This window comes from Oncorhynchus mykiss, chromosome 11 (genome assembly GCF_013265735.2).
Source record: "Oncorhynchus mykiss isolate Arlee chromosome 11, USDA_OmykA_1.1, whole genome shotgun sequence".
Classification (NCBI taxonomy): domain Eukaryota; kingdom Metazoa; phylum Chordata; class Actinopteri; order Salmoniformes; family Salmonidae; genus Oncorhynchus; species Oncorhynchus mykiss.
In genome coordinates, this window is record NC_048575.1 from 18,117,345 (window position 1) to 18,139,943 (window position 22,599).

At 44.6% G+C, this 22,599-nt stretch overlaps 1 protein-coding gene across 1 annotated transcript in view; it reads right to left on the reverse strand.

Annotated features, from left to right (window-relative positions):
• LOC110535423 (golgin subfamily A member 6-like protein 22) overlaps window positions 1–21,645 on the reverse strand; it is an 88,872-nt gene extending 67,227 nt beyond the window's left edge. Inside the window, exons 1-7 of the mRNA XM_036936649.1 lie at window positions 21,569–21,645; window positions 21,331–21,456; window positions 10,628–10,768; window positions 8,355–8,438; window positions 8,020–8,166; window positions 7,539–7,706; window positions 2,064–2,243 (exon numbers count right to left, since the gene is read on the reverse strand). Coding sequence (XP_036792544.1) covers window positions 2,064–2,243; window positions 7,539–7,706; window positions 8,020–8,166; window positions 8,355–8,438; window positions 10,628–10,768; window positions 21,331–21,408 — 798 coding nt within the window. The 5' untranslated portion in view covers window positions 21,409–21,456; window positions 21,569–21,645. The remainder of the gene's footprint in view (window positions 1–2,063; window positions 2,244–7,538; window positions 7,707–8,019; window positions 8,167–8,354; window positions 8,439–10,627; window positions 10,769–21,330; window positions 21,457–21,568) is intronic.
• Window positions 21,646–22,599: the final 954 nt, after the last annotated feature.

The window sequence follows — 22,599 nt, forward strand, 5'->3', positions numbered from 1 at the left end:
ACAGAGAGAGACAGAGAGAGAGAGAGAGACAGAGAGAGAGAAAGAGAGACAGAGAGAGAGACAGAGAGACAGAGAGACAGAGAGAGAGACAGAGAGAGAGAGACAGAGACAGAAATAGAGGGAAAAGGATGTAGCGACAGAAAAAGGAAAGTAAAAAGATAAGCTAGCCTCTTGTTGGATTCTGTTCATAACAATGTCTAAAGACATTACAGAGTATAATAATTTGGTAGCGCCAAATAAAACACTGAAACATGACCCGTCTTCGGTTAAAGCCTGTCTCATTACTATCATCAAGGAGCTGGGAGAATCTATCAAAACACATCACTTCTGTACCAAGAGAAGAAGAAAGAGAGAGAGAGCGAGACGGGGGGATAAAGAGAGAGGGGGGGACGATGGATGAGGTTTCAGATGAAGGGAAGAAAGTGTTTAGTCTATTTGTTCAGCTGTACTCATGTTAGGACGTTTAGGGAACAGAAAATGTTATTGTTCGGGAGAATTCTTCTGACACACACACGCGCACACACACATGCAGGGCAGGAAGTGGTCAGTGGCAGAGCTGCAGTAGCAGTGTGTGCGTGCGTGCATGCAGGGCAGGAAGTGGTCAGTGGCAGAGCTGCAGTAGCAGTGTGTGCGTGCGTGCATGCAGGGCAGGAAGTGGTCAGTGGCAGAGCTGCATTAGCAGTGTGTGCGTGCGTGCATGCAGGGCAGGAAGTGGTCAGTGGCAGAGCTGCAGTAGCAGTGTGTGCGTGCGTGCATGCAGGGCAGGAAGTGGTCAGTGGCAGAGCTGCAGTAGCAGTGTGTGCGTGCGTGCATGCAGGGCAGGAAGTGGTCAGTGGCAGAGCTGCAGTAGCAGTGTGTGCGTGCGTGCATGCAGGGCAGGAAGTGGTCAGTGGCAGAGCTGCAGTAGCAGTGTGTGCGTGCGTGCATGCAGGGCAGGAAGTGGTCAGTGGCAGAGCTGCAGTAGCAGTGTGTGCGCGCGTGCATGCCTGCGCGCATGAGATCAGAGGTAGGTTTGGTCAGTAAAACAGAGCCAGATGTGCTGCAGAGCCTTCTAGCTGAGAAGTACTGTTGTCTGCACTGTTAATGCTACTGATCTACACATGACAATCACACACAGTCATTATTGCTATAGAAAGAGAGAGATGGGGGAGAGGGAGAAAGAGAGAGATGGGGAGAGGGAGGAAGAGAGAGATGGAGGAGAGAGATGTAGAGAGGGAGGCGAGAGAGATGGGGAGAGGGAGGACGAGAGAGATGGGGAGAGGGAGGAAGAGAGAGATGTAGAGAGGGAGGAAGAGAGAGATGGGGGAGAAGGAGAAAGAGAGAGATGGGGGAGAGGGAGAAAGTGAGATGGGGAGAGGGAGGAAGAGAGAGGGGGAGGAAGAGAGAGATGGGGGAGAGGGAGGTAGAGAGAGATGGGGAGAGGGAGGTAGAGAGAGATGGGGGAGAGGGAGGTAGAGAGAGATGGGGGAGAGGGAGGTAGAGAGAGATGGGGGAGAGGGAGGTAGAGAGAGATGGGGGAGAGGGAGGTAGAGAGAGATGGGGAGAGGGAGGAAGAGAGATGGGGGAGAGGGAGAAAGAGAGAGATGGGGGAGAGGGAGGGGGAGAGATGGGGGAGAGGGAGAAAGAGAGAGATGGGGGAGAGGGAGAAAGGGAGATTGGGAGAGGGAGGAAGAGAGAGATGGGGGAGGAAGAGAGAGATGGGGGAGAGGGAGAAAGGGAGATGGGGAGAGGGAGGAAGAGAGAGAGGGAGGAAGAGAGAGATGGGGGAGAGGGAGGTAGAGAGAGATGGGGGAGAGGGAGAAAGGGAGATGGGGAGAGGGAGGAAGAGAGAGAGGAAGGAAGAGAGAGATGGGGGAGAGGGAGGTAGAGAGAGATGGGGGAGAGGGAGGAAGAGAGAGATGGGAGCAGAGAACTACCTCTCCAGCTTCACACATTGTGAGGAATCTGATTAGAAAGGATAGACAATAAGAAAAACAAAACGTTTGCTCTGTGGGAAAAGGAGAAAGACAAAAGGTGAAAAAGAGAGCGGGAAATAAAACATGTGTTTCTCTCCTCTGTGTTACCTTCCTGCCAGCAGCCCTGCGTGTGTCAGTGAGTGTGTTGTTGGCCCGCACCAGATCCTGACTCTGCTGTAAAATCTGGTCCTGGAGATGCTGACACTGATCTCTCTCTTTACCCAGACCGATCTTCAACTCATCCAGCTCTACTGACAGAGTACACACCCTGTCCTCACTAACCAGGAGCTGGGAGGGGCAGAGACAGAGACAGAGAGGAGGAGAGAGAGAGGGGGGGGGGGGGGGGGGAGAGAGAGAGAGAGAGAGAGAGAGAGAGAGAGAGAGAGAGAGAGAGGAATAGAGGGACATAAAGAAAGAAGGGGGATCTTAAAAACATTTCAAATCAAATCAAATTGTATTTGTCTCATGCTTACTTACAAGACCTTAAAAAAATGTAGCTGCATTGTTGGATACATTTTTAAAACAATTACAATTAAAAATAAGAAACAAAAGTAACAAATAATTAAAGAGCAGCAGTAAAATAACAATAGCGAGGCTAAATATAGGGGGTACCGGTACTGAGTCAATGTGCGCGGACACTGGTTATATCGAGGTAATGTGTGTACATGTAGGTAGAGTTAATAAAGTGATGCATAGATAATAACAGAGAGCAGCAGTGTAAAGGGAGGTGCAATGCAAAAAGTCTGGGTAGCCATTTGATTAGATGTTCAGGAGTCTTACGGCTTGAGGGTAGAAGCTGTTTAGAAGCCTCTTGGACCGAGACTTGGCTCTCCAGTTACGCTTGCCGTGCGGTAGCAGAGAGAACAGCCTATGACTAGGGTGGCTGGAGTCTTTGACCATTTTTAGGGCCTTCCTCTGACACCGCCTGGTATAGAGGTCCTGGTTGGCAGGAACTTGGCCCCAGTGATGTTAGTGTGTACCGCTCAGTACATCAGTAGTGTCTTGTGGTCGGAGGCCGAGCAGTTGCATTACCAGGCAGTGATGCAACCAGTCAGGATGCTCTCGATGGTGCAGCTGTAGAACCTTTTGAGGATCTGAGAACCCATTCCAAATCATTTTAGTTTCCTGAGGGGGAATAGGTTTTGTCGTGTCCTCTTTACGACTATCTTGGTGTGCTTGGACCATGTTAGTTTGTTGGTGATGTGGACACCAGGGAACTTGAAGCTCTCAACCTGCTCTACTACAGCCCTGTCAATGAGAATGGGGGCGTGCTCTGTCGTCCTTTTCCTGTAGTCCACAATCATCTCCTTTGTCTTGATCACATTAAGGGAGAGGTTGTTGTCCCGGCACCAAATGGCCAAGTCTCTGACCTCCTCCCTATAGGCTGTCTCATCATTGTCGGTGATCAGGCCTACCACTGCTGTGTCATCTGCAAACCTAATGATGGTGTTGGAGTTGTGCCTGACCGTGTAGTCATGCGTGAACAGGGAGTACAGGAGGGGACTGAGCACGCACCCCTGAGGGGGCCCTGTGTTGAGGATCAGTGTGGCAGATGTTGTTGTTACCTACCCTTACTACCTGGGGTTGTCCCGTCAGGAAGTCCAGGATCCAGTAGCAGAAGGAGGTGTTTAATCCCCGGGTCCTCAGCTTAGTGATGAGCTTTGAGGACACTATGGTGTTGAACACTGAACTGTAGTTAATAGCATTCTCACATAGGTGATCCTCTTGTCCAGGTGGGAAAGAGCAGTGTGGAGGGCAATAGAGATGGCATCATCTGTGGATTTGTTAGGGCGGTATGCAAAATGGACTGGGTCTAGGGTTTCTGGGATAATGGTGTGGATGTGAGCCACGACCAGCCTTTCAAAGCACTTCATGGCTACAGACGTGAGGGTCGTTAGTCATTTAGGCAGGTTACTTTAGTGTTCTTGAGCACAGGGACTATGATGGTCTTCTTGAAACACATTGACTCAGACAGGGAGAGGTTTAAAATGTCAGTGAAGACAATTGCCAGTTGGTCAGCGCATGCTCGGAGTACACGTCCTGGCAATCCGTCTGGCCCGGCGTCGTTCTGAATGTTGACCTGTTTAAAGGTCTTGCTCACATCGGCTGCGGAGAGCGTGATCACACAGCCGTCCAGAACAGCTGATGCTCTCATGCATGTTTCAGTGTTACTTGCCTCGAAGCGAGCATAGAAGTAATTTAGCTCGTCTGGTAGGCTCGTGTCACTGGGCAGCGCTTTGGCTGTGCTTCCCTTTATAGTCTGTAATAGTTTGCAAGCCCTGCCACATCCGACAAGCGTTGGAGCTGGTGTAGTACGATTCAATCTTAGTCCTGTATTGACGCTTTGCCTGTTTGATGGGCATAGCAGGATTTCTTAGTAGCTTCCACATTAGAGTCTCGCTCCTTGAAAGCAGCAGCTCTACCCTTTAGCTCAGTGCGGATGTTGCCTGTAATCCATGGCTTCTGGTTGGGGTATGTACATACAGTCACTGTGGGGGATGATGTCATCGATGCACTTATTGATGAAGCCAGTGACTGATGTGGTGTACTCCTCAATGCCATCGGAAGAATCCCGGAACATATTCCAGTCTGTGATAGCAAAACAGTCATGTAGCTTAGCATCGGCTTCATCTGACCACTTTTGTATTGACCGAGTCATTGGTGCATCCAGCTTAAATTTTAGCTTGTAAGTAGGAATCAGGAGGATAGAATTATGGTCAGATTTTCCAAATGGAGGGTGAGGGAGAGCTTTGTACGCATCTCTGTATGTGAAGTAAAGTGGTCTAGAGTTTCTTTCCTTCTGGTTGCACATTTAACATGCTGGTGGAAATTTGGTAAAACGGATTTAAGTTTCCCTGCATTAAAGTCCCCGGCCACTAGGAGCGCCGCCTCTGGATGAGTGTTTTCCTGTTTGCTTATGGCGGTTTACAGCTCATTGAGTGCGGTTTTAGTGCCAGCCTCTTACTGTGGTGGTATGTAAACAGCTACGAAAAATACAGATGAAAACTCTCAGTAGATAGTGTGGTCTGCAGCTTATCATGAGATACTCTACCGCAGGCAAGCAAAAACCTTGAGACTTCCTTAGATATTGTGCACCAGCTGTTGTTTACAAAAATACATAGACCGTTACCCCTCGTCTTACCAAAGGCTGCTGTTCCATCCTACCGATACAGTGTAACAGCCACAACTCGATGAAACATAAGTTTTTACAGTTTTTAATGTCCCGTTGGTAGTTTAATCTTGCTAGTAGGTCATTGATTCTATTTTCCAATGATTGCATGTTTGCCAATAGAACGGATGGCAGTGGGGGTTTACTCGCTCGCCTACGAATTTTCAGAAGGCAGCCCGACCTCCGGCCCCTTTTTCTCCGTCTTCTCTTCACGCAAATGAAGGGGATTTGGGCCTGTTCCCAGGAAAGCAGTATATCCTTTATGTTGTACTCGTTAAAGGAAAAAGCTTCTACCAGTTCGCGGTTCGCAATCGCTGTTCTGATGTCCAGAAATTATTATTGGTCATAAGAGAGGGTAGCAGCAACATTATGTACAAAATAAGTTACAAACAATGCAAAAAAAACTAACTAAATAATTGGTTGGGAGCAAGTAAAACGTCAGCCATCCTCTCCGGCGACGTTCTACATGACAATGACTAGCAGTTGTTGCAGTGGTGTTGGAGGTCCGGTGGGAACAGTTTGACTGGCCCAATAAAGAGCTGTGTTGGTGCTAGTTAAGCCCGGTCCAAGACCTCTAGCTGGGTTAGGAAGCTAATCACTGTATTACTCTCTCTGCATGGAATGATGCTAGTCAGCTAGATATGAAGCAATATGTCTTGCCTTGTCTAAAGAAGGAATTGACTACAACCCACTAGGGTCCACACACCAGTGCAAATGTGTTAAACTCATTCAATGGAGGGCTAGTCTGATAGTTTTTGTTTTTTTCCTTTCAATTAAGAACCTAGACAATCAGGTGATTGGAGTTCCTTACTGATTAGTGACCTTAATTCATCAATCAAGTGCAAGGGAAGAGCGAAAACCAGCAGAAACTCGGCCCTTCGTGGAATGAGTTTGACGCATGTGCACTCGTGTATAGTGCAGGAGTATTCAAATCCTACTCTGGAGATCTGGAGCCTGTTGGTTTTCTGTTCTACCTGATAATACATTGCACCCATCTGGTGTCCCAGGTCTAAACCAGTCCCTGATTAGAGGGTAACAATTTAAAAAATCAGTGGAACTGGCTTCGAGGTCAGAACAGGAAATGTTTATCAAGTTATACCATTGTCTTACATCAGATCACGTCACTCCTACGCGAAACTCAACCAATCTATCTTCGAGGACATGGAACTCATCTCCAAAATTCTAGATTTTGCTTCTAGAGCACGCTCCTGGTAGTTATGACGCACTGGCAATAAATGCTCCAGCTAGCAGCTTAATGCAAGCTTGTTTGAATGGCCATACGGTAGCTAGTTAGCCATCTTGTTGATGAAGTTGTAAGGCACCAAAGTTATAGGGCTGTTGGTTCTCAGAAATCAGCATGTATCTAATATCTGGCACTGTGCCTCGCTACTTTGTAACATTTGGCCAACACAATAACATGGCAGAGAACAGTCAGCTGTGCTGTAGAACTTGGAGCACTAATCACGGCAGAACAGATATCATAAACTAATTTGTGCATTATCTACAACTTCAGCTAGCAAGAGGGAGTATTCATCATTGACTGTGTAAACAGGCATTGTTAGAGTCTGCATTTCATTTCATATGGATTGATTTGAAACTGGTTCTGCCAGCAAGCAGACACAAATGCGATAGCTAGCTAATTTTCGTGTACATATTCACATTTCATAAATACTGACACTAGCACCAAAAAACACCTTAGCTAGATGTAGAATTAGGTAGTTAAGACTTGTTCGCAAAAACAAAAACGTCAATATTAGCTACAGCTTTATAGTTTTGGGCAAGATTAACTCTGACCCTTTAGGGGATTTCAGTGGGGGATTTCAGTGGACGATGTCACCTTGGTAACGTTTCGAATAGGACAGCATATTGTAGCCGGACTTCTTTTTAGCTATCCCATGAGTGTTTGTGAGTTATCAGACAGATCTGACGTGAGACAATGCAAGTTATACATGACTAAATGGTCACTTCTTTAAAGTCATAGTAGCAAGTCATTGTTTGGTGGACTCATGGACATATGGGTTACATTACCATAAAACCACATTAGCGTTGAGCAAGTGAAACAATGACAAAAAATACATAATGTAGAGGTCAGAGGAAAAACCTGAAGTCAATTATATGAATCATTAATATCATCTAATGTTGTCATTCATTACTGTATCGCTATTATACAGACAGAGAGAGAGAGAGATTCCATCTATATCTAAGTTATATTGAAATCAGCAAAGTAGGTTCTTCATTTGAACAGGGACCAAATCCTCAATGGAGGTAAGATGGATGAAATTAAAGAATTATTAAATATGGAGAGGAGGAGGTGATTAAGGGTAGAGGAAAATAGAAATGAGCAGAATTCCCTGTCGCCCTTCACTGATTTGATTTAAAAAAGGGGACACTGGTTTAGTGTGCGTGTGTGTTACCTTGTTCTTTAGCGTGTCCAGGTTTTGTCGGAGGTGTGTGTTGTCGTGTGTTAGCTGGTGTGTGTGTTGTTCCTTCATACTGAGGGTTCTCTTTAGTGAGTCCTGAGTGGCCTTCAGAGCAGACAGGTCCTGCTTCATGTGTCTCAGCATCTCCCCACGCTCATTCACCTACACACACACACACACAAGTCAGAGGTTAGCTAGCTGCACACTCAGACCAACAGAGACTATAGTAGTAGACCAGACAGAAGTTGCACTCCTGGTGTGTGTGTGTGTGTGTGTGTTTATTGTCTGTCTAGCCTCCTCCTCCCATAGCTAATCTAACACAGGGCTCATGCAACACTGTAATTAATTTGACTTGGCTAGCAGTATCCAGCAGCAGACAGACTGGAGCTCCCAGTTACAGACTGACAGAGAAAGTTTCATTATCACTGTGACTGATCACTGAGCACCAGACAAAACACACAGGAGGCACACACACCTCTTCCACAGATTTATTCTGAGCCAGTGTGAGTCTCCCCAGTTCTCTGCTCATCTCCTCCAGTAGTGTCGTCTGAGTCTGGACCTCTGTCTTAGCAGCCACACAACTCTCCTCAGCCTCCTTCAGAGAAGTCTTTAGTGTAAAGATCTGGAAGACACAACACCGATCATGAAAATACATTCTATTTACATATTCTAACATTTCTATTGAGATATGAGAGAGCAAAATAACAAAAACTAAGATCAGATCTGTTGTTTTCTTGAAGATATGATGAACGTTGACATGCATTGGCCATAGTACTATAGCGATGACAGTAAAGTTGTGTTGTAACATGCCTTGTTAGTAGCATTCTCCAGCTGACTGTCTCTGTCCTGTAGCTGCATCCTCAGAGACTGGAGAATACCCTCTGTACTCCTCAACTAGAGGGAGAGAGAGAGAGAGTTAGGGGGTAAACACACAGATGCACACACACCAGTGTGTGCGTTTGTGTGTGGGCGTGCGCACCAAGGTTGGGATCAATATAATTTCAAAAAGTAAACGAAATTCCAATTCCACATTTTCCTCATTGAAAACCATTGAGGAGAATTGGAATTTCAGTGTACTTCTGAAATTGAAATGGTATTGATCCCAACCCTGGTGCACACGCATGCACGCACACACACACCTCCTGTGTGAGTATTTCCTGTTGGTTGTGTGAGGTGAGTGAGTGAGCCGCCAGTGACGCTGTAACTCCTTCAGCTGCTCCTCCAACACTCACACGCGCACACACGCACGCACGCACTCGCACACACGCACGCACGCACGCGCACACACACACGCACGCACTCACACACACACGCACGCACTCACACACACACACACGCACGCACACACGCACGCACTCACACACACACACATGCACTCACACACACACATGCACTCACACACACACACACACACACACAATAAAAACACATCCTTAGTTACAAATACTTACTTACTAGGAATATACATGTGAAAACCCTATTCTCTATCCAGAAAGAGCTGAATTTGCCTAAGTTTGAACCTGCTTTCGACTGACCACATTCACAATACTTACTTACTTCCGTCAAGGTCTTTATAACTATCAGAAGAAAACTGGAACCTTTTTAGCTTTAACTCTGATTCTGTTACATCACTCATCCATATCAATACTGCCTTTGATGATATGGCCAAAGTCATTTTCCTCATCTTAAATCCAGCACATCCATTAAAACTTCACATTTCCCAATCTCAGGTCTCAATTCTCTGAAGGCATAGGCAGGAAGTTGGGAACTCCCAAAAGAATATGAGATTTGTGAATTTGTTCAAACGAAGGTGCTTAAATGTGAACGATCATATTATCTAGCCTCTATGGAGAGAGAGACCAATCTGAGGAGGACTAGAATGGACTCATTACTTCTGCAATCAAAGTGGGTTCCCACCTCCCCTTTCCTCTCTTCCTCCCTCTCCTTTTCTTTCACTGTCCTACGTTCTCTCTATCAAAGTGGAGGAGGAGGAGGAGGAGGAGGAGGAGGAGGAGGAGGAGGAGAGCGGCTTGGGCAAATCCTTGATTGGCTGAAGTCTATCCTGTATTTAGGATTAAAATGAATAGGTAGAGAACAATGTGTGGGTTAGAAAGAAAGAGAGAGAGGGGGAGAGAGAGAGAGAGAGAGAGAGGGGGGGGGACAAAGAGACAGAGAGAGAGATAGACAGAAAGAGAGGGGGTGACCAATATAATTGAATTAAGAAGGTTTGAAGCCAGAACATTTCTATAAGCAGTTAGAAGTATGAGGCGAGAACAAGCAGAGATACAATTACCATCTAATAAAAAAAGAGATTAGAAACTCACTGAGTACGGTTATGTCTACCCACGGGACAACCTTCATGTGACCTTTCTCAGTTCAGAAGTGAGATACACTGTATACGGCTGCTCTTATTCAGACTGTCAGACACAACACGCAGTGCGTAGGCGCACACCATCAGATAATAAAGAAACAGTTGAGATGGGAAGCTGCTGCTACAGACAATTCATTAAGTCATTTGTCTAATGAGCTCTTTAGAGCTGCTTTTGGCAGCAGATAGGAATTCATTAACATGGCTAATTGAATTAAACAGGTGCTGATTTCACAGCTGCTTTGCGTTCGCGAACACACGCTGTTGAGACGGAACTACAGGTGGTGTGTGAGGGAGAGAGCGTATGAGGGGTGGAGCGGGTGAGTGCTTGTCTTTGATGGTCTCTCTCAATGGAACCTTGGCACTCAACCAAAAACCAAATGATATGCAGATCAAGTGGTGTGTGTGCTCCTGCTTCTCGCTGAGTGTGTGTGTGTATACATGTGCTTGAGCTTCAATGGAGCCTGCATGCCCTTGAGATAAACACATGGCATATTAGTAAACACTAAATATGACCTATTGTCTATGGCATGGTCTATGGAGATGAGATGGAGTATTGTTGAGTTGAAAATACATTAGAGAGACAGCTGGCTGAACCGCATTGGAGATAGAAAATAATGTGCACTTTTCAAAGAGTACTTTTCAACCTCTGAATTACCTGAATTGAATCGACTCCAATCCTCCTAAAACTCTCTCTCGTCTTTCTCTCTCTCACCTGATCCCTGGCAGAGGTGTGTTTCTCCCTCACATTATTCAGGTCTTCGGTTATCCGTTTCATTCCTTCTTCCTTCTCCTCCAGTCTCCTCCCATACTCATCACTCAGTTCGGTCCTCACCTCCACCATTTTGGCCTCTGCCTGATACACAGTCGTACTCACACTCAGTATTACAGGCACCCACACTCAGTCACTGTCACACAGTAGGCTCTGAATTACTGCCGCCATTTTATTTTGACAATTCAAATACGCTGTCACACAGTGAAAGAGAAATACTAAGCTTACAAAAACTTGATGACTACGACAACTATTACAACGATGATCTAACTATGTAGCAGAGAAAGGAGAGATTAGACATTTGATATGGAACCTTGATATGAAACTAATCACACATCAGCATTGTACCAGATATTCAGTTTCTTGGAAATTTCTCGCATGGAATAGCCTTCATTTCTTAGAACAAGAATAGACTGACGAGTTTCAGAAGAAAGGTCTTTGTTTCTGGCCATGTTGAGCCTGTAATCGAACCCACAAATGCTGATGCTCCAGATACTCAACTAGTCTAAAGAAGGCCAGTTTAATTGCTTCTTTAATCAGGACAACAGTTTTCAGCTGGCCTAACATAATTGCAAAAGGGTTTTCTAATGATCAATTAGCCTTTTAAAATGATAAACTTGGATTAGCTAACACAACGTGCCATTGGAACACAGGAGTGATGGTTGCTGATAATGGGCCTCTGTACGCCTATGTAGATATTCCATTAAAATAAATCTGCCGTTTCCAGCTAAAATAGTCATTTACAACATTAACAATGTCTACACTGTATTTCTGATCAATTTGATGTTATTTTAATGGACTTTCTGTCCATTAGGGGTGGAGCGGGGTGCTTTTCTTTCAGAAACAAGGACATTTGTGACACGAGTGACCCCAAACTTTTGAACGGTAGTGTATGTTTTTTTATTTAAAAAATGTACACATATTTATCCCCTTATTTTTGTTGGCAGAAAACTACCTCCGTACTTCCATTCATTTGTATGGGTTACCTTCAGACTAGTCCCGTGACGCTGGGGGTCGTAGAGCAAAACAGAGAACATCGTCGTGTTCGTGAGAGTCTCCCCTTTTCATAGAGTTTGTAGCCAAACTGTTCGGACGCTACAAACGTTTTCGCGAGAAGACCGATTTTTCGGAATGTCTCCTGGTCTGACAAACACCGCTGTAGCTCGGCTACCATCCACCGCAGATGCGGAATGCTGACATAGGCCGATACGGTGGATTGATATCGCTAGATAAAAGTGACCAAACATACAACAACACACACACTGATTCATTTCACCCTCTCACCCTCCCGTCCGTCCTACCCTTCCCCTTCAAGCCCTCGGCTAAGGGTGAATATCAAATCAGTTTCTGTTTTAATTTCTCAATAGCGAAGTGTAATTTGTTATTACGAGACAGTATATACATATACCGAAATACAGTGTGTGTGTGTGTGTGTGTGTGTGTGGTGTCAGACACACGGGCTGACAAATGACTTCACTCTAGATTGCTTTACATCACAAATCATTGTCACATTATAATACCCCTAATGCAAATACACGTGTGTGTGCGTGTGTGGTGCAAGTATGTGTGTGTATGGTGTGCATGTGTTTGAGTGTGTGTGTGTGTGTGTGAGTTTGTGTGTGTTGTATCCCTGTATCGCTGGCGAGCTCATTGCTCTCAGAAATCAAAGTTAAATGGATCATCTATCATCAGAATATACTGTATGTCTGGAACACTTGTCTCCGTCTCACTCTGTGTGGGTGTGTGTGTGAGCGGTGTGTGGGTGCGGTGTGTGGGTGTGTGTGCCTGGTTGTGATTAATGTGCTGCATTGGGCTGTTCAGCTATGCATGTTGGTGAGTTTATCGTTTGATGCTGGCTCCAATTAAACTCCTCTAAAGTGACTGATGGCTTTAAGACTCTGTCCATCAATAAAGGCCATCCAGGCCTTTGCACCAGGATATGTCATTCTCACACTAACTAATGTCCTCTTGACTTGCAGGCACTGTGTGTGTGTTTCAACTCCACCATCTTATAAAAGACCACAATATATCTTGCCCAGTTGTCCTATCCCCAGACCCAGTAATCTGATATATCATAGATATTAATTCTCATGTAACTCTAATGACAGACTCTGATATTGTTATTAGGCCTGCATCAGCCAAAATACACACACAGACAAGAGAAAATGGCATATGTGTCTTACGGGAGGGGGGGATTGAGTTGTGTTTGAGAATAGGCTGTTTGCAGGATTTGCAAGAAGGGATTTTCATTTGTAGAGGGGAGGAGGAAGGCAGGAAGGGTGAGGAGAGGAATACGGAGATGGTAGGGGGTGGAGAGGACATTGAATGATGACACACGGTGTGTGTGTGTGTGTGTGTGTGTGTGTGTGTGTGTGTGGTATATAATAGGGTATCTATATGGGGTTTAACATTTGATGGCTACGGCACATGGCTCAGGCCTATCTCACACTCAACTGAATACCACACGCCTGGGAATCTCAATCTCCGTGTCTGTGTGTGTGTGGATATAGGGTAGTAATATAAAATAGACGGTATAGCACAGAAGACTCCAGAGAAGACATGTCTCTTAAGAAAAACACCCATCTCCCCCTCGGTCTCACCCCATCCCCTACCTATCAGCCCTCTACCACCTCACCATTAAACCTACTACCCCTCACCCTCACCCCTTCCCCTACCTCTCAGCCCTCTACCACCTCACCATTAAACCTACTACCCCTCGGTCTCACCCCTTCCCCTACCTCTCAGCCCTCTACCACCTCATCATTAAACCTACTACACCTCACCCCTTCCCCTACCTCTCAGCCCTCTACCACCTCACCATTAAACCTACTACCCCTCACCCTCACCCCTTCCTCTCAGCCCTCTACCACCTCACCATTAAACCTACTACCCCTCGGTGTCACCCCTTCCCCTACCTCTCAGCCCTCTACCACCTCACCATTAAACCTACTACCCCTCACCCTCACCCCTTCCTCTCAGCCCTCTACCACCTCACCATTAAACCTACTACCCCTCGGTGTCACCCCTTCCCCTACCTCTCAGCCCTCTACCACCTCACCATTAAACCTACTACCCCTCGGTCTCACCCCTTCCCCTTCCCCTACCTCTCAACCCTCTACCACATCACCATTAAACCTACTACCCCTCACCCTCACAACACCTCACCATTAAACCTACTACCCCTCACCTTCCCCCTTGCCCTCAGCCCTCTACCACCTCACCATTAAACCTACTACCCCTCACCCTCACCCCTACCCTACCCCTCTACCACCTCACCATTAAACCTACTACCACTCGGTCTCACCCCTTCCCCTACCTCTCAGCCCTCTACCACCTCATCATTAAACCTACTACCCCTCACCCCTTCCCCTACCTCTCAGCTCTCTACCACCTCACCATTAAACCTACTACCCCTCACCCTCACCCCTTCCTCTCAGCCCTCTACCACCTCACCATTAAACCTACTACCCCTCACCCTCACCCCTTCCCCTACCTCTCAGCCCTCTACCACCTCACCATTAAACCTACTACCCCTCACCCTCACCATCCACCTGCCCCTCTCTGTCCTATGCTGTGTAGTCCAATGGTATTAGCTGTGTGTTGATATTTAGATGGATGAGTGGAGAGTAAGGAAGAGAAAAGACCCAAACACACCACACCGACACACACACACCCTTACAGCCCCTCAGCGCTCTCCTGTCCTCACAAGCATGGTTTCCTCCTCTAATTGCTGCCATTCGTCAGTGTGTGTGTGTGTGTGTGTGTGTGTGTGTGTGTGTGTGTGTGGGTGTGTGTGAGAGAGTGAGTGAGTGAGTGAGTGAGTGAGTGAGTGAGTGAGTGAGTGAGTGAGTGAGTGAGTGAGTGAGTGAGTGAGTGAGTGAGTGAATGGTATAGGCTGCCACAGCACCACCTGATGTCCCCTGTCAGTACTACAGTGTTTGCTACTGCCTCAGTCACACCTCAACACCTACAGCAATCTACCATTCAACTGTCTCACTGCAAGGTTGCCACCAGGCACGCACACAAAGCTCTCATTTAACACACAGCTCTCAGTTAACACACACACAGCTCTCATTTAACACACACACACACACGCACACACGCACGCACACAGAACTGTATATTATTGTTATCATATGAGGGACATTGTCATTGTTAACGGTCATGAAGATCAATCTAAATGAAAAACACACGCAGACAGAAACTAAAGACAAACTCACACAGTGCTTCAATACACTGCAACCTCATAGAACACTGATGCATATTTCCGTACTGGATTAAAACCAATTCAGATATTTTAATCTCTCTCTCTGTCCATCTCTCTGTATCTCTAGCTCAGTGAATAGTCGAAGCAAACTGTATTTGAATGGTTAAACAACAACAGTTAATGTTGTGTATTATTCATTCAATCACATTATAATGTGGTGATTAGTTACACTGCCTGGCTTCTATGTTCCTATCAGAAGTCTTTAAGTATATTTTGTAATGTAGCAATTTATAGATATTTTATTCATATTCTACATCACTGTCTGTCAGTTTTAAGTCCAGCGCCAGACAATCTACAATTTAATATGTCATCTTGTGTTGATTATAAATGAGTGTTTCCCTCACAACCAATCAACTACAGCAATCTACACCTAACACAGACACCTTATCAATCAGAGGATCACACACGCATACACACACACACACGCATACAGTGCATTGCGAAAGTATTCGGCCCCCTTGAACTTTGCGACCTTTTGCCACATTTCAGGCTTCAAACATAAAGATATAAAACTGTATTTTTTTGTGAAGAATCAACAACAAGTGGGACACAATCATGAAGTGGAACGACATTTATTGGATATTTCAAACAAAATTATTCAGCCCCCTTAAGTTAATACTTTGTAGCGCCACCTTTTGCTGCGATTACAGCTGTAAGTCGCTTGGGGTATGTCTCTATCAGTTTTGCACATCGAGAGACCAAATTTTTTTCCCATTCCTCCTTGCAAAACAGCTCGAGCTCAGTGAGGTTGGATGGAGAGCATTTGTGAACAGCAGTTTTCAGTTCTTTCCACAGATTCTCGATTGGATTCAGGTCTGGACTTTGACTTGGCCATTCTAACACCTGGATATGTTTATTTTTGAACCATTCCATTGTAGATTTTGCTTTATGTTTTGGATCATTGTCTTGTTGGAAGACAAATCTCCGTCCCAGTCTCAGGTCTTTTGCAGACTCCATCAGGTTTTCTTCCAGAATGGTCCTGTATTTGGCAACATCCATCTTCCAATCAATTTTAACCATCTTCCCTGTCCCTGCTGAAGAAAAGCAGGCCCAAACCATGATGCTGCCACCACCATGTTTGACAGTGGGGATGGTGTGTTCAGGGTGATGAGCTGTGTTGCTTTTACGCCAAACATAACGTCTTGCATTGTTGCCAAAAAGTTCAATTTTGGTTTCATCTGACCAGAGCACCTTCTTCCACATGTTTGGTGTGTCTCCCAGGTGGCTTGTGGCAAACTTTAAACGATACTTTTTATGGATATCTTTATGAAATGGCTTTCTTCTTGCCACTCTTCCATAAAGGCCAGATTTGTGCAACATACAACTGATTGTTGTCCTATGGACAGAGTCTCCCACCTCAGCTGTAGATCTCTGCAGTTCATCCAGAGTGATCATGGGCCTCTTGGCTGCATCTCTGATCAGTCTTCTCCTTGTATGAGCTGAAAGTTTAGAGGGACGGCCAGGTCTTGGTAGATTTGCAGTGGTCTGATACTCCTTCCATCTCAATATTATCGCTTGCACAGTGCTCCTTGGGATGTTTAAAGCTTGGGAAATCTTTTTGTATCCAAATCCGGCTTTAAACTTCTTCACAACAGTATCTCGGACCTGCCTGGTGTGTTCCTTGTTCTTCATGATGCTCTCTGCGCTTTTAAAGGACCTCTGAGACTATCACAGTGCAGGTGCATTTATACGGAGACTTGATTACACACAGGTGGATTGTATTTATCATCATTAGTCATTTAGGTCAACATTGGATCATTCAGAGATCCTCACTGAACTTCTGGAGAGAGTTTGCTGCACTGAAAGTAAAGGGGCTGAATAATTTTGCACGCCCAATTTTTCAGTTTTTGATTTGTTAAAAAAGTTTGAAATATCCAATAAATGTCGTTCCACTTCATGATTGTGTCCCACTTGTTGTTGATTCTTCACAAAAAAATACAGTTTTATATCTTTATGTTTGAAGCCTGAAATGTGGCAAAAGGTTGCAAAGTTCAAGGGGGCCGAATACTTTCGCAATGCACTGTATACGTACACAGCCATCAGTCAGCTTCATCAAACTAACTCATCTATCTTACGGTCTGTCTGTGAAGCCAGGGAGGAACAGTTGTCCAACCTTAGCATTCGTCAGAATTACAGTCTGATATTAACAACACACAGAAATATTAATCTTGGAGGTAAACACTAACCGGCTTAAAAAAGAAAATGAGATTATTTTACAGGAATATCCTCACAGAGGACCTCAGGGGTAATGAGGAGAACAGGAGGCTGTTTACATCTCTCCCCCCCCTCTCTCTATAAGTCTCTCTCTCCTCTACAGTCCCTCACTCTTTCTCAGGTGAGATTTGAAAAGGTATGATTACTTTGTATGTGCGTTCACATTCGCATGTGTGTGTGAGAGAGTAAAAAGGTAGGATTGCCTAGGATCCCTGTCTCACTCCCTCTCTCTCTGTCCTATTCATATTTCACCTTCAATTTAAATTTTTCATCAGTCAGGGAGCTAGCTGCCTGCCGCAGTGATTCAATTATGCTTTGTGATTGGCCCGCTGGCATCCTGAAGGGTCACGGAAAGGTTAAAGAATTCAGTGGCACAAACATGATTATGGCTCTGTAGCGTCTGATCAGAACCCCTGCTTATCACAGAACACTGGACTTGACTGGCTGGTTGTGTGCCTAGAGGTTCTGGAGGGGTTTACATGTTCACTGTTCAAAACAAATGTTTACATGTTGTGGTAGTTTATATTGAACTCGTAGGCACACACAGGCGAGGACCCAAATTACAGCTCCTCATTGACACGGAGGCAGGCAGACATTAAATCCTTGTTATACACGGAGTGAATAGGCAATGTAATGACATCAACTCTCATCTCCCCAATACTACCTAGAGACAGGAGCTATATAACACGTCTGACTAATATCCAGCTGTGTTTCTTGATGCTACGGAGATACTGAATAGGTTGCAATACAAACATGTACACTCTGCCCTCCCTGCATCTATTCATATCCTCACTGGGGCCGAGCTCCCTGCCATCCAGGACCTCTATATCAGGTGGTGTGAAAGGAAGGCCAGGAAAATCATTAAAAAGACTCCAGTCACCGAAGCCATAGACGGTTCTCTCTGCTACCGCACGGCCATAGATACAGGGTCCTGAACAGTTTATATTCCCAAGCCATAAGACGACTAAATAGATAACAAAATGGCTACACAGACTATCAGAGTTGACGCTTGTAATTTATTTATATTTTTGCACTGACTGTATGCACATTCACAGGGCCCTAAACACTCACACAGACACACACACAAATTCTCTCCATCATCGGCTCACACACATAACATGCACATACAGTACCAGTCAAAAAGTTTGGACACACCTACTCATTACAGGGTTTCTCTTTATTTTTACGATTTTCTACATTGTAGAATAATATTGAAGACATAAAAACAATTAAATAATACATATGGAATCATGTAGTAACCAAAAAAGTGTTAAACAAATATAAACAAATATATTTTATATTTGAGATTCCTCAAAGTAGCCACCCTTTGCCTTGACAGGTTTTCGCACTGTTGGCATTCTCTCAACCAGCTTCATGAGGTAGCCACCTGGAATGTATTTCAATTAACAGGTGTACCTTGTTAAAAGTTAATTTGTGGAATTTCTTTCCTTCTTACCAAGGTTGGGGTGGTATACAGAATATAGTATGGTATTTTACCAAATAGGGCTATGGCAAGAACAGCTCAAATAAGCAAAGAGAAATGACAGTCCATCATTACTTTAAGACATGACGGTCAGTCAATGCAGAACATTTCAGCATATGTGGGAACTCCTTCAAGACTGTTGGGAAAAGTATTCAGGTGAAGCTGGTTGAGAGAATGCCAAGAGTGTGCAAAGCTGTCATCAAGGCCAAAAGGTGGCAACTTTGAAGAATCTCAAATATAAAATATAATTGGATTTGTTTAACACTTTTTTGGTTACTACATGTGTGTTATTTTATAGTTTTGATGTCTTCACTATTATTCTACAATGTAGAAAATAGTAAAGATAAATAAAAACCCTTGAAAGTGTAGGTATGTCCAAACTTTTGACTGGTACTGTATATTTATACTGACTCTACCTACACACACAAACCCACTCAAATACAGTTGAAGTCGGAAGTAGAAAAATACATATAAACAAATTTTTTCACAATTCCTGACATTTAATCCTAGTAAACATTCCCTGTCTTAGGTGAGTTAGGATCACCACTTTATTTTAAGAATGTGAAATGTCAGAATAACAGTACAGAGAATTATTTAATTCAGCTTTTATTTCTTTCATCACATTCCCAGTGGGTCAGAAGTTTACATACACTCGAATGGTATTTGGAGGCATTGCCTTTAAAATGGGTCAAACATTTTGGGTAGCCTTCCACAAGTTTCCCACAATAAGTTGGGTGAATTTTGGCCCATTACTCCTGACAGAGCTGGTGTAACTGAGTCAGGTTTGTAGGCCTCCTCGCTCTTTACACGCTTTTTCAATTCTGCCCGCAAATTTTCTATAGGATTGAGGTCAGGGCTTTGTGATGGCCACTTCAATACCTTGACTTTGTTGTCCTTAAGCCATTTTGCCACAACTTTGGAAGTATGCTTGGGGTCATTGTACATTTGGAAGACACATTTACGACCAAGCTTTAACTTCCTGAATGATGTCTTGAGATGTTGCTTCAATATATCCACATAATTTTCCTCCCTCATGACGCAATCTATTTTGTGAAGTGCACCAGTCCCTCCTGCAGATGAACGTGGTACCTGCAGGCGTTTGTAAATTGCACCCAAGGATGAAATAGACTTGTGGAGGTCTACAAAAAAATGTTGGGGTCTTGGCTGATTTCTTTTGATTTTCGCATGATGTCAAGCAAAGAGGCACTGAGTTTGAAGGTAGGCCTAGAAATACATCCGCAGGTACACCTCCAATTGACTAAAATGATGTCAGTTAGCCTATCAGAAGCTTCTAAAGCCATGACGTAATTTTCTGGAATTTTCCAAGCTGTTTAAAGGCACAGTCAATTTAGTGTATGTCAACTTCTGACCCACTGGAATTGTGATACAGTGAATTATAAGTGAAATAATCTGTCTGTAAACAATAGTTGGAAAAACCGACGTCCTAACCGACTTGCCAAAACTATAGTTTGTTAACAAGAAATTTGCGGAGTGGTTGAAAAACAAGTTTTAATGACTCCAACATAAGTGTATGTAAACTTCCGACTGTACAATCATCATATGCTGCTACTCTGTTTATCATCATGATGCCTAGTGACCCCTATACTTTCTACCACTATCACTCCAGTTTCCCTGCTGATTGTAAATATGGTATCATAAACTGGGTGGTTAGAGCCCTGAATGGTGATTGGCTGACAAAACATTTATTTTTACTGCTCTAATTACATTGGTAACCAGTTTATAATAGCAATAAGGCACCTCAGGGTTTTGTGGTATATGGCCAATATACCACGACTAAGGGCTGTGTCCTGGCACTGTGCTTGTGACATTAAAACTTGACACATATGTTCTAACAGAGGATATCCTTGTTGCATAACTAAATGGTAACCTCTTCACAAGACATAATCTAATGCAATGTGACAAGAAATAATCATGATGCTTTTGTTTCCTGAGCCTGTTTCTGAGTGATGGCTTTGTGACGAACGAACGAACAAGCACACACACACACACACATTCCTCCAAGGGGAGGTAAGATGTGAATAATACATTAGCAGATTCATATTGGGAGTGATGCTTGTCAATCAAACTCCCCCCAAAAACACAAGCCATCAGGGAGGATTCAGAGAGACTCTATTTAGGTCTGGTGTGTGTGTGTGTGTGTGTGTGTGTGTGTGTGTGTGAAAGTGAGACACGGTCAGTCGATGGGGCTGTTTGGCGCTAGATTCCCCTGGCGAGGCCTAATTGACGGTGCGACGGCCAAATCTGTCCCCCTCTCCAACGCCTCCCTGTACTATATTCAATATGGCTATTTACATGGCCCGCGTCAGTGAGCAAACAAGCTCATTTAAAAGTTCACATGCTAATGTGTGACATTTAAAGCAAACTTTACACGGGGAAAGGACACGCAACAATAGATTTTGATTCTTTTCTTGTCCGTGAATCTCATCAGGCATCTTCCATATTTATGAGTGGGAGAACAAAGGGACACCTTAACAGAGGAGAGGGAGGGAGGGAGGGGTGGGGAGCTGGAGTGTGGTTTGGAGGGTGACAATACACATGTTGACAAACAAACAAGTTCTCCATTACATCTGGAGTAGTGTGTGTGTGGACTCATTGTGTGTATGCTAAGCCTGTGTGAGCTGTATCTATTGTGTGCACATGGAAGTGTGTGTGTGTATGTACCTGGCGCATAGTTTGCGTGTGTGAGCTCTGGACTTGATCCAGCTGAGACTGTAGGCGAGCCGTGTCCTCTACCCTCATTCTGCTCTCTCTCTGGGTCTCACACAGCCTCCTCTCCTGGGTCTGCAACTAACACACACACACACACACACACACACACACACACACACACACACACACGGTAGAAAGAGACAGATATTCAAACTACCCTATCCCCAACACCAGCCCTATCTCTACCTACCTCTGATAGAAGAGTCTTCTCTCTCTGTCTGAGAGTCAGAATATCCCTCCTCTGTCTCTCTTCCTCCTCCCTGACACTCTCCACCTGGAACAGACACAAAAAGAAACAGATAGGAACAATTAAAACAGAGACCTGCTGAATTAAGTATTAAGGTATTTTTGGCAGAGATAGTGCATGTTAGCATAGGTAAAATGCTGAGAGAAAGAGAAAGAGAGAGAGATAGAGAAAGAGAGACCACTGTATGACGCCTCCAGCCATCCTCACTCCACTACCCCCAGACATCGACCAGACCCAACCGAGACAGGACAGGGATGAGTGGAGCCCATCACACCCCATCTCCCCAGCCAGAACAGGGCTATATCCCTCCCTGCTCTGTTCATTCACTAGAGCATGCTCCCACCATGATCCTGCCTATTGATTTCAGCTTAAGTAATGAGCCAGCTTATCCAAAAATCTTTAGCGTTTGGGCTCAAGTTAAGGGAGTCGATGGGGGCCATTTCCCTTTCTGAAAAGCACATGCAGACTTTTTATGTACGGAGGGACAAGACAAATCCTGAAGCTGATAAATCAATAGGGCTTTCTGTCGATGGACACACACACACACACACACACACACACACACACACACACACACACACACACACACACACACACACACACACACACACACACACACACACACACACAGCTGACTAATGGTCTTTTTTAAGGCAATTAAAGTGAGCTGTAAACGTATGAAGGCCAATCAATGTGGATGTGGGTCTATTATCAGTGCTTTAACACTGATATACTGTGTGTGTGTTTGTGTTTTAGTCTATTATCAGTGCTTTAACACTGAATTAGAAGAGGCTTTAAAGAGCAGCTAGGGGTCTAGCTGAGGTGTGTTGAAGTCATTTATCTAGAACAGTAGAGACCTCAACATGTCACTACAGGACACTATTCTACTGCACTGCCCCCTTCTGTGAATCCAAGCCAATTCATTGTAGAACAATAACAAAGTTTATTTGTATTTTCTATTTCCGGATTAATTC